This window comes from Ailuropoda melanoleuca, chromosome 4, assembly GCF_002007445.2.
Source record: "Ailuropoda melanoleuca isolate Jingjing chromosome 4, ASM200744v2, whole genome shotgun sequence".
NCBI lineage: Eukaryota > Metazoa > Chordata > Mammalia > Carnivora > Ursidae > Ailuropoda > Ailuropoda melanoleuca.
Genome location: NC_048221.1, coordinates 67,301,518 through 67,314,518, shown reverse-complemented (window position 1 = coordinate 67,314,518; position 13,001 = coordinate 67,301,518). Strand labels below are relative to the sequence as shown.

General features: G+C 37.2%; 1 protein-coding gene across 1 annotated transcript in view; it reads left to right on the top strand.

Moving 5' to 3' along the window:
* The first annotated feature begins 326 nt into the window (after positions 1 to 326).
* The window catches only part of EIF5B (eukaryotic translation initiation factor 5B), an 87,434-nt gene continuing 74,759 nt past the window's right edge, over positions 327 to 13,001 (top strand). Inside the window, exon 1 of the mRNA XM_002919955.4 lies at positions 327 to 531. Coding sequence (XP_002920001.1) covers positions 497 to 531 — 35 coding nt within the window. The 5' untranslated portion in view covers positions 327 to 496. The remainder of the gene's footprint in view (positions 532 to 13,001) is intronic.

Below are 13,001 nucleotides of genomic sequence, written 5' to 3'. Positions count from 1 at the left end.
CGTGCGGCTGAGAATACAAAGATACAGAGGTGGAAGGAAAGCCCAAGACTTACTTCTGAACCGGGCTCCAAAACTCCAAGTTTGCGTTCCCCGCAGAGATGGAGCTGACAAGGGGAATTTTCAGCATCATTGTCTGTCTCAGGGTTCTAGAACCAAGAGACCCCGCTGTTATCAGCGCGCGGCGGACGCTTGAGGAAAGGGGGCGCTCGGGCTCCCGCCTAGGCGGTGGGTCAACTGGAGACGCTCTACCAGAAGCGCAGCTCTCGATGAGCCGCGCCCTGCGTCCCCACGCCGAGGCGGCGGGGCGATGCGCTTGCGCACTGAGAGCTCACACCATATGTGCCCTGTCCCAGTGCGCGGGTCTGTGGAGAGCCGGGTGCGAGAGGCGGCAGTGCGAGGGGAACCGAGCTGAAAAGAGACCAAAGTCGGCTGGGGGACAGTGGGTCTGTGTGAGACCGAATAGAGGGGCTGGGGCTACGAGCGCCGCTGACACACGATGGGGAAGAAGCAGAAAAACAAGAGCGAAGACAGGTAGCCAGTGACTGGGTCCGCACGGCGGCGTCCAGCGCAGCTCAGTGGTTCGCGTGGGTTCCGCCGGCGCGGGGTGGACGGGGGACGAGGCTCGCTCCCGGCACCACGGGGCACCGGGCCTGGGTCCAGAATGGGCACCACGGTCCAGTTCCGGGCGGGCGCCGTGGGTCTCGGCGGCCGGAGGGTTCTTCCAGTCGAGGCTCGGTCCCGCCGCTACCCCTCACCCGGCCTGGAAAGAGGGACTTCCTGAGTGAGGAGCGGGCAGTGGCTTTGGTGTTCCCTGCCCCCACGGAGAGGGACTCGGGTGGCTTCGCTGGGCTGGGGATGGCCTAGCCAGCGTGGCTCCGGCCAGCGTGAGAGTTGTTTTGCGGCGCTACTGGTGAGGGTCAGGGAAGAGTTCTTTCTGTGCCTTTGTACCTGTGAATATTTGAAGAGAGAGGGGAGTTCGAATGTGAGTGTACCTACAACTAGGTTTTTTAACTCTGAGCCGCTCAGATGAGTTGGAGTTACAGGGAGGTGTTTAACAGGCAATTCCGTCTCAATTTCATTTAATTTGGTTACAGTTCCCAATTATTTAAGGTCTGGTTGTCCAGACTCCATGCTTTTCGCTTTCCTTCTTCCGGCCTGTCTTTTGGTGATTTCTTTGCTGTTTAGCACCTCCCCTTAAGAAAGGAGGAGGAGGAGACAAAACCAACCAACCAGGGCCTCTCCTTTCTAACCACTTAAAAGACTTTTGGGGGAGGGAGTGTAAGGGTGTATGTAGAGTTACGTACCCCGAGATTTTTGCAACATTTCCGTGTGTCACATTCGATTGAATCCTTTTACTCTTTTCATTCAAAATTTACTCTCTGGGAGTGAACATTTGTTATATTTCACCTTTGTATACCCGTCACCAAACTTAGTTCAAATACTAGGGGGAGAGAGTAAGGAAAATTAAAAACAAAAACAAAAACCAGGAACAACCATCTCTGATAATTTTGACTCAAACGGGTATCAGGTTTTGAAGTTAAAATAAGATTACTAATTATAAATTCCTGGATTGTTTGCTCACCTGACACCACTGATGAGTGGAGTTAAAAGACACCAAGGTGAGTCTTGTATTTCAGCTACAGATCTATTGGAGGAAGTTAATTGGCTTGCAGACTAGAACTTGTTAATCAGACCGGGTAAATGAGAGAAAATAAGCAGACTTCTGGGATATTTAGTGGGACAAAAATTTCTCTGCTTTTGACAGGATGTTTTGACGCATAGAATATATTTTTATGTCACCCGTGTACAAAAAGTAGAGGAGTATAATAAAGCTTTGTATACTAATTAGCCGGTTTCAACCATGGTTGTCACACGACCATTCCTGTTCTATCCACCTGCTAAGATACTTTAAAGCCATCTCAGTCTTCATGTGTTAATCCTTCAGGTGTATCTGAAAGAGAAATACTTGAGGGAAAAAGCAACTGCAGTTATCAAGCCTAAGAAATATTAAGAAGGATTTCTTAAATATTATAGAGTATCCACTCAGTTTTCTAATTTCATTTTCTTATTTAAAAAAATTTCTCTCTTTTTTTTCTTTGCCTTTGGTTTGTTTGGTTCAGGATTGCAGAAGTCCGTTCTTTAGATTAAAAAAATACATGTATGTTACTCTTTTGCTTACATCTTTTGCTTTCTAAGCTTTTTCATAATGGAATAAAGCTATTCAGAGGGGAGATACTTATTCTTGTTTATTTTTAGAAAAAAGAGAGTGTTTCTTACTGATTCATAAAGATTTTGGTGAGTGATATAAAGTGTAAACACTGGAGCCTGTTGTTAAATTATTGGTTTGGTAGTGTAGAAAAATGCTACTACTGGTTTTCTACCCCTTCAGACTAACCTGTCTGATATAAGACTAATCTTATATTTTGGCTCATTTTGAAGGGTAAGTGGTAGCAGTGTAATTGAAAAATTTATTTTCTCATATGCCAGTATCAAGTTTGTTTTTTCAAATGCTTCATGGACTCATTTGCTTGAATGCCTTTCAAAAAAGTGTCTTAGAAATCCTTGGGTTTTGCATAGGTCTGCCTTTGGCCTTTTTACTTTGGCATTCCTCATAAGATATTTTGGAGGGATGGAGGACAGGGGAGATATTTTGGGAGTGGGGAGTGAGGAGGGTAGCAAGAAGTTACACTACTGGCGAATTAGTTTGCTTTGATCTTCGCTATATTTAAATACAGTTTTCTTCAAAGATATTTTGCTTTGATCTTCTCTATATTTAAATACAGTTTTCTTCAAAGATATTTTGCACGTTTGTAAAAGAAACAAAAATATACACTGGGAAGAAAGTCTAGAAAGAGAGGGCCCTATTTTAGGATTAATATTCTTGTTTGTGTAAAATGAGATATTTATCTGGTTTTATTCTCTTGTATAAAGATCTGCACTTTTAAAGATTATACATTCATCCCACCACCCCTTCCCTTTCAAGGTATGAGGCCAGGTAGAACTGGGTGAGAAACAAGATACAGGAAATTGAGTCACTTTTCAGGTTGGAAAGAATAAAAAATACTTGATGGTTTTAATCCTTACGTATATTTAATCCTTATTTTAACTTCTCAGTCACTCAGTGTTCATTTAAAATTAGGTTTTATTTCATCTGAGTATCTAATTTTATTTGGGTAGCATATGCTTTGTTATATCAGTGACTGACTTTGTTTAAAAACTGAGTTCTCAAATTTTGTTCCATCTTGTGTAATTCTGACAATGAGATTTTGAATATCTTACATTCAGCAAGTTTTCCTGCCTTTTTTCAGTTGTCTGGAGAAACTCTTGATGAGATAAGGGCTAGGATTCAATACCTGTAGATCATACAAAATATAAGGCCAGTATTTTCATAGTTCTCACAGTCATCAGTTTACATAATGGGACCTTATGGGATCTTATGTGTTCTAGTGATGTCCTACTGTTTCCATTTACACAATATGATTGATGTTCTCTTACTGATGCATGTATAGAAAGAGAGAATCTAGTTTTTCACAGCCTCCAGTTCTTTATTCTGGCCCCTTTTTTGTTTGATCCCTTAAATGTGGTATTTCTGTTTTTCAGTTTATAAAGAAGTTGGTGTGTCACCGTAATAGGATTAATAGAATACAGAGGGAAGGAAGATAATTATTTCATTATCTCACCATCAGCTGTTATGGAGGTGGGGATGTCATTCAGGAACTAGAAGGTCTTTGAGGATTCCGTAGAGTTCTAGGGTATGTTCAGCATCAGGTTATTTTTTACTGTGTTTCTGTATACCAGCAATGAACCAGGATTGTGACTCCACTGTTCTTTGCTTTTGTTTTTTTAAAGATTTTGTTTATTTATTTATTTGACAGAGAGAGAGAGCCAGCGAGAGAGGGAACACAAGCAGGGGAGTGGGAAAGGAAGAAGCAGGCTCCCAGTGGAGGAGCCTGATGCGGGGCTCGATCCCAGAACGCCGCTTAACGACTGCGCTACCTCTTTGTTTTGACTCAGATATTATTCCTGTCATTACTGACAAATTCCCTGGTTTCTTGGGGCTCCTGGGTAGCGCAGTCGTTAAGCGTCTGCCTTAGGCTCAGGGCGTGATCCCGGTGTTCTGGGATTGAGCCCCGCATCAGGCTTCTCCGCTGGGAGCCTGCTTCTTCCTCTCCCACTCCCCTGCTTGTGTTCCCTCTCTCGCTGGCTGTCTCTATCTCTGTCAAATAAATAAATAAAATCTTTAAAAAAAAAAAATTCCCTGGTTTCTTGAGAGTTCCAGCTATCTCTCAGACCGTTGCCTAACCTTTAGATGGTTGCTCTAATGTCAGACATTCATCCTAGTCAGTAAGGTATGATTAGGGTACCAAGGTCCTTTCCCTGTGATAGAAAACATGGTGATCTTCTTAAGTAATCTGCCCAAAAGGAGCTCTGACTGTAGCAGGTAGTCCGGAGCTTTCAAGAGTGGGAGTTGGCCAAGTGGCAAATAGTCTAGCTCAACAAAGGAATTTATTTCTCATTTGTATATACTTAAATTAATAAAAAACCCTCTATCTGCATATATTAGATCAAAAAAGAAAAAAGATGTATAGTCCAAGAGTTTTCTTGGTTTAGCTTGTCCCTGAACTGATACTTTAGGAAATTAATATGTGGAAGGAAGAGAAGTCCTAGTTTGCCATAAATGAATAAGAAAGCAGATGATAAACTTTTGTTGTTAGCTTGTAGTAACTTTAGCCTTCTATAATGGTGATCTCTGGGGAGCTGATGTAGCCATTTTTCATGTTGTTTGCCCACTAAGTGCACTTTATTTATCTAAGTTTCTTCCATTCTTGCATTTGATCCATAAGGTGAGCAAAGCATTGTTTAATAGAAGAACTGAGTGTCAGTGTTTAGGTTAGAACAGTGGTTCTCAAACTTTGGTTCTACCACCCCTTTACACTCTAAACTTACCAAGGAACTAAAAAGGTTTTTATTTTTGTGGGATATGTGGATACTTAACTGTATTACAAATTAAAAGTTCTTAAAATAGTTATTAATTTAAAAATAAAGCGAGGGGCTCCTGGCTGGTTCAGTTGGTAGAGCATCCAGCTCTTGATCTTGGAGTTGTAAGTTCAAGCCCCACCTTGGGCAAAAGTTTACTTAAATAAAATTTAAAAAAACTAATAGATACATTACATATTAACATAAGTAGCATTGTTAAGTAATTGTTTACAAAAAATAATGAGAAGACTGATACTAAACAGTTTTGCAAACTGTCTGGCTTAGTAGAAGAGAACTTGATTCTCATCTGTTTGTGCATTCAATGTTGTAGCAATATCACACATCATATGACCTCTGGAAAACTCCACTGTACAGTTGTGAGAAAATGAGAATGAAAATAGCCTTTTAGTGTTATTTTGAAAATACTTTTGATCTCTTGAATTAGTTTAGACCCCCTGAACAGGTCTTGGGGACTACTTTGAGAACAGCTGATTTAGGGATTCCTAAACTAGATTTGGGCCTTTGTGAGATATTTTCCAAGCTCTTTGACCATCATTAATGTTTGTCTAACAGATAATAGAAATGTGTAAGAAGTACTCAAGGACAGCTTAAGACATCTGTGGTCCTGTTCATGCTCTTGATATTTTACCCACTTAAGATTTTCTTTTTTAATGTAATAGGTGAATTTGTCAAGTTCTATTAAAAATCTTTTGGGATTGGTTTTAATTAAGTTTTTAGAATATTTAGATGACAAGTATACTTGTCATCTTTGTGATATTGAATCAGCTCATTCAAGAAATTTTTCTGCTTGATCACTTAAGTGCTAAGTGTTCTAGGTGCTCAAAATAAGTGGTAAACAAATCACTAATAGGACATGCTTCTCTGGTTAATTGTATATAAGTAAAATTTTCTTTCTTTTCAGTCTTGAGAATATTTCTCTTTTGGCTTATTCCTAGGTATCATGTAGTTTGGTTGCTGTTAATATAGTAGTTTTTCTTTTTTGCTTAATAAGAAAACTTTTAAGGTGGTTATCTGTGTCTGACCAACTTAGTGAACTCTTATTAGAATAGGTGTGTAAAGGGTGAGGACTAAATTGTGATTGGGTTATTAGTTTGTGATAATAGGTAAATAGTAAAGAGGGGGAGAGTAGGGAGAAAAAGACGTTACGGCAGCATTCAAATGTTTTAGTTAGTGACACCCAAATGACTCCTTTTTCTCACCCTTTCTAATTTATGCCTTGTGACAAATATGAACTGTTGAGAAATTATAGTCCAAAATATACATGTATTTTGAACCCTTATTAAATAGTATTGAAGTAATCACAGTAACACAGCCAGTCCTAGCAGTAACTACCGTATTTATGTAATTTTAATGAAAGTACTTAATGTAGAACCAATAACCATGTTATAATTAGTTTGAGAATCTGGAAGGAAGGAGAAAGTATAGAGACTTAAGAATTATTATATAATATATAGAAAAGGGAAGTGGGATTTAACACAATAATGTGATTGAGGTTTAGAACCTCTCAGCTCTTAAGCCAAATCCAACTCTAGAACCCTGTGGCTTTTCACTCTGGTATACTCGTTGATTTAAGAAATGTTGATATTCCAAAATATAGATTTTGGAAAAAATTAATATCTGCATAGAATCTTTATTGGTGAAAGAACTATTAAAGAACTCAAAAAAAGAGGGAGAATAGAAAAATGACAGCCATTGTCTGTAGGTCAGTTAGTGCCAAAATTTCTTTAAAGAATTTTCCCCCTTAACCAATTTAATTATGTAACTGCTTATCTTGTCTGTATGTTTAAAGTGAAAGCAATGACAATTTAATGTTTCAGTCCTTCCCATTAGACACATTATATAACTTTTCAGATATATTCTTTCAGAGGAATCTGTTTTTCACCAGAAAGTAGTTATTTTTTAGAATAATTGGTTTTTATTCCTCCTTTTGGTGATAAAATACTTTCCACTGAAATATAAAATATTTATTTGGCTTTTCTGTTTCTGAAACTTTATTCAAACCATAAAGCTTGGATAACAGTCTGTAAAAATACAATTGAGTACTGTTTTAACTCAAATTTATGTCATTAGGTTTCGGGTACTGGAGTTTTGGTGAAGAGGTATGACTGATGATATTGTAGTTGGCATTTCTTCTAAGTCTAGAATCATGTTCTAAGATTTAATTGTATGAATATACTACATTTTATTTACCCATTCAGCAGTTGATGGATGTTGGGGTTGTTCTTTTTGAATCATACTGCTGTTATGAATATACATTCTGTTATGAATCATACTGCTATAAAAATACCTGTACAAGTTTTTGTGTGGACGTATGTTTTCAGTTCTGGGGTTTATACCTAGGAGTGAAATTGGTGGGTCATAGGTAACTCTGTGTTTAACTTCTTCAGAAACTGTCAGGCAGTTTAACTTTTTTCAGGAACTGCCAAAGCTGCTGCTCCATTTTACATTCCAATCAACAATGTATTAGAATTCCAATTTTTCCACATCTTCATCAACCCTTATCATCTGATTTTTTGATTTATAGCCATTCTAGTGGTGTGAAGTGTCTTCCTGGGATTTTAGTTTGCATTCCATGGTGGCATAAGATGTTGAGTATGTTCTCGTGTGCTTATTGGACGTTTGTATATCTTGTTTGGAGAACTGGCTATTCAGATCCTTTGCTTATTTTTAAATTGACTTCTTTATTCTTGAGGAATACGAGTTTTTTATATATTTTATGTTATTTTATTTTTTTAAAGATTTTATTTATTCATTCGACAGAGATAGAGACAGCCAGCGAGAGAGGGAACACAAGCAGGGGGAGTGGGAGAGGAAAAAGCAGGCTCATAGCGGAGGAGCCTGATGTGGGGCTCGATCCCATAACGCCGGGACCACGCCCTGGGCCGAAGGCAGATGCTCAACCGCTATGCCACCCAGGTGCCCCTATATTTTAGATACAAATCCTTTATCAGATATTATTTGCAAATATTTTGTGCCATTCTGTGGGTTATTTTCTCTCTTAGGAGGTTTTTTTGTTTTTTTTGTTTTTGTTTTTTTTTAAGATTTTACACCCAATGTGGGGCTCAAACTCAAAACCCTGAGATCAGGAGTTTGCATGCTCTACTGACTGAGCCAGCCAGGTGCCCCTGTCTTTCCACTCTTTTGATGGTGTCCTTTGTAGCACAAAAGTTTCTAATTATGATTTATCTATTTTTTCTTTGGTTGCAGTGCTTTTGGTGTCAGGTCTAAGAAACTATCACCAAATCCAAAGTCATGAAGATGACTTAATGTTAATTAAATATTAATGTTTGTGTGCAGGTATTTTTCTTTCTAGTAGCTTTGTAGTTTTAGCTCTTACAGTTAGATGATCAAGCTATTTTGAGTTACTTTTTGTTTGTAATGTGAGGTAGGGATCCAACTTTATTTTTTGCATGTGGATATCCAGTCGTCCCAGCACTGCTTGTTAAAAAAGCTTTTCTTTCTAATTCCTTGTCAAAATCAATTGACTGCATGTGTAAAGGTTTATTTCTGGACTCTCAATATTGTTCCATAGATCTTTGTGTGTTTATGGCAGTACCACACTGTCGTGATTGCTGTATTTTTGTAGTAAGTTTGCAAATTTGAAAGTATGATTTTTCTAACTTCTTTTTCAGATGGTTTTGGCTATTCTGTGTCCCTTATATTTCCATACAGATGTTAGGAATCACTTTCAATTTCTGCAACAAAAAAGGAGGCAAGTTGGGATTTTGATTGGGATTGCATTTCACTGTAGATCAATTTTGGGAGTATTGCCAATATTATGCCTTCTGATCCATGAATGCGGGATGTCTTTCCACTTATTAGGTCTTCTGTTTCAGTGATTTTTTTTTTTTTAACGGTTTAGAGTACAACGTTTGCATTCTTTTAAAAGAGTATTCCTAAGCTTTTAATTCTTTTTTACGCTATTGCAAGTGGAATTAGTTTCTTAAGTTCATTTTCAGATTGTTCATTACTAGTGCATAGTTTAAATACGATTAATTTTTGTATATTGATCTTCTATCCTGCAATCGTAGTGAACTCATTTATTAGCTCTAATGGTCTTTTGTGTGTGCGTGTGTGTGCGCGTGTGTGTGTATTCTATGGAAACGATCATGTCATCTGCAAGTTCAGATAGTTTCTGCCTTTTCCAGTCTAAATGTCTTTTGCTTCTTTGTCTTTTTGAAAGCTCTGGTTAGATTGTGCAGTACAATGTTGACTAGAAGTGGGGGAGAGTAGACATTCTTGTCTTGTTTCTTAAGGGAAAAAAGCTTTCAGTATTTACCCATTAGGTATGATGTTAACTATGTTTCACCCAGATGCCCTTTTCCAGGTTGAGGAATTTCCATTCTATTCCTAGATAGAGTGTTTTTACCATGAAAAAGTGTTAAATTTTGTTAAATGCAGTTTCTTCATCTTCTGAGATGATCATTTGGTTTTGTCTTTTTTTCTGTTTACATACGTTGTATGTTGAATCAACCTTGCTATACTGGGATAGATTCCAATTAGTCATGGTGTATAATTCTTTTCATGTTTTTGGATTTGGTTCCCTAGTGTTTTGTTGAGCATTCCATTTTTTCCCTTTTAAACTTCCTATGTAGCTGTTTTGGTTTGTCTTTTGGTAAACAGTGTAACATTAAATTTTTATAATAGGACTTGATACCCTGTCTTTAAGGGTTTAAAGTCACTTATATTGCTTGTATTAATTATATATTTGACCTTACCTCGGCCATCTATTTTGTTTTCATTTGTACCAATTCTGCCATGCTTTATTTCTATTTTCTTCCTTTTATCCAGAGTTAAAATTTATACATGCTATTCTTATTTTTTTATGTGGTTAGATTTGAAATTTTACCTTGCATGTAAAAAGTCAGTATTTAATGCTCCATAAAATAGTACAAGGACAGTCATGCAACTCTCCAGTATTTTCATTTTATTTCATAATCCTTCACTCCAGGTCAGTGACCTTTTACTTAAAGTTAGATTCTACTTAAATGCCAGACTGAACCTAGAAAAAAACAGGCACGTGTATTTTCGGTTTTCAAGAATTTAATTTGCTCTAAAGTCAAAATAATGAAAAGTGATTTCTTCTTTTAGGCATATTTATTAATAGCTAAAAAAGTCTTAAAGAATGAAATGTTGGGAAGGCATTACCTTCCCAGACTCCAGAAATTATGAGACAAAGTAGTAGGTTCCTGATTCATTCCAAAGTTTACTTTCTGTTCATGCAAGCTTGTAATATTTTTAAATATAGGAATTGAACTTTTTAATATAAAAATTTCAAGCACACAGAAAAGTTGAAGAATAGTATAATGAACCCCCAAATACTCATCACCTAGATTTAATCATTACGAGTATTTTGTCCCCATTTTTGTTATATGTACTTATTTTATAAATACCTTGACATTTTCTCCCTAAACGTGTTTTTATACAACGACAGTACTCTTATCCCACCTAGTGCAATTAACACAAATTCTCTAATATTTAATATTCAGTCCATATGTCACAGTGGCTTTTCAGTGTGTTCAAATCAGGTTGCAGACAAGGTTCACACTACATTCATTGTGGTGTAGCTTATAGTGTTTAAAATTCACACTTTCATTATAGGTAGCTGGCTAAAATTTTTTTTTTCTATGTAAATTTTTCCTCCCTGCTCTCACTCTGAATTTAGAGTGATCAGAATTTGGTTATCTCAGCCTCTTGGTAATATGAGGTGAGAATTATTAGACTTATAAGTTGTAACTGCATTCTTTGCTGTTTGGTTTAAGAACAAAATTGTTTTGCAAGCCTACAAACTTACTACTACTGAATGATGAATAAAGTGTTAAGTTGTATTAGCTTGCTCTTATTGATATGAAATATGTAATCTTGTGAAATTTTTTTTGAGGTGAAGTTTACATAACATAAAATTAACTATTTTAAATATGTAATTCTGTGGCATTTAATACATTCACAATGTTGTGCAGTCTCTTCCCTAGTTCCAAAACATTTTATCTCCTTCAAAGGAGATCCTGTACCCATTAAGCAGTCACTCCCCATTTCCCCATTCTCTGAGTTCCTGGCAACCACTAATCCATTTTATGTCTTTTGGTTGACCTTTTCTAGTTATTTCATATAATGGAATCACACCACGTATGACCCTTTTTTTAAAAAAGATGTATTTGAGGTAGAGGGAGAGTGTTTGGAAAAAGGGGGAAGGACAGAGGGAGAGAGAGAATCCTAAGCAGACTCCCTGATAAGCCCAGAGCTCCACATGGGGTCTAATCTCATGACCCTGAGATCATGACTTGAGCCGAAACCGAGTCAGATGCTTAACTGACTGAACCACCCGGGCACCCCCATGTATGACCCTTTTATGTTTGGATTCTTTGACTTAGCATAATGTTTTGGAGGTTCTTCCATGTTGTCAAATGTATCAGTACTTCATTTTGTTTTTATAGGTGAATAATATTCCATAGTGTGTATATATGCCACATAATGTTCATCCATTTATCCAGTGATGGACATTTCGATTTTTTCCACCTTTTGGCTACTGTGAAAAGTGCTGCTATGAATATTTGTGTACAGGTATTGGAATCCCTGTTTTCAGTTTTCTCGAGTATATATCTAGGCATGGAATTGGTTGGTGGGTCATATGGCAATTCTATGTTTAACTTTCTCAGGAACCACCAGACTTTTTTTTGAGTGTAGTTGACTCACATTATTATGTTAGTTTCAGATATACAGCATAGTGATTGGAGAAGTTTATACATAATGCTAAACTCTCCATAAGCATAGCTAGCATCTGTCACCATACATTGACTGTATTCCTTATGCTGTTTTTTATTCCTTTTACTCATTCCATAACTGGAAGCCTGTATCTCCCACTCCCCTTCATCTATTGTGCCCATCCCTCCATCCCCTCCCCTCTTGGGACCCATCAGTTTGGTCTCCGTATTTACAGGTCTAATTTTGCTTTTTATTCTTTTATTCATTTTTTTTGTTTTATTTTTAGATTCCACATGAATATGATCATGTATTTGTCTTCCTAAATCAGATTTTTTTCTCTTACTGTCATACCCTCTAGGTCCATCCATGTTGTCATAAATAGCAAGATCTCGTCCTTTTTTATGACTGCATAATGTTTTATCATATATATACACACCACATCTTCCTTTTCCATTTGCCTGTCAGTGAACACTTGGATTACTTCCATATGTTGGCTGTGATAATGTTGCAGTAAATATTGGGGTGCATATATCTTTTTGAATTAGTGTTTTAATTTTCTTTGAATAAATAGCCAGTAGTGAAATTACTGGATCATATTGTATTTCTATTTTTAATTTTTTGAGGACCCTCCGTAAATTGTACCATTTTACTCTTCCTGGGCGCCTGGATGGCTCAGTCAAACATCTGCCTTTGGCTTAGGTCGTGGTCCTAGGGTCTTGGGATCAAGGCCTTGCTGAGCAGGGAGACTGCTTCTCCCTCTCCCACTCCCCCTGCTTGTGCTCCCTGTCTCTGTCAAATAAGTAAATAATAATTAAAAAAAAAAAGTCCAATTTCTTTTACATGTAGCTGGCCAGGTTTCCCAGGACGATTTATTAAACAGACTGTCTTTTCCACATTGTATATTCTTGCCTCCTTTGTCATAGATTAATTGACCATATAAGTGTTGGTTTATTTCTGGGCTCTCTGTTCCATTCCGTTGATCTATATGTCTGTTTTTGTGCCAGTATAATACTGTTTTGATTACTATATCTTTGTAGCATATCATGAAATCAGGGATTTTGATACCTACAGCTTCTCCCCATCCCCCAAGTTTGCTTTGGCTATTTGGAGTCTTTTGTGGTTCCATATAAATTTTAGTATTGTTCTAGTTTTGTGAAAAATGTTGGAAGAATCAACAAACATTTTTACGGTGGTTGCAACATTTTACATTTCTACCAGCAGTGTAAAGGGTTCTAATTTCTTTATGTCTTTGCTGGTGCTTTTTTTTTTTTTTTTTTTTTAAAAAATTTTTTTTTTTTTTT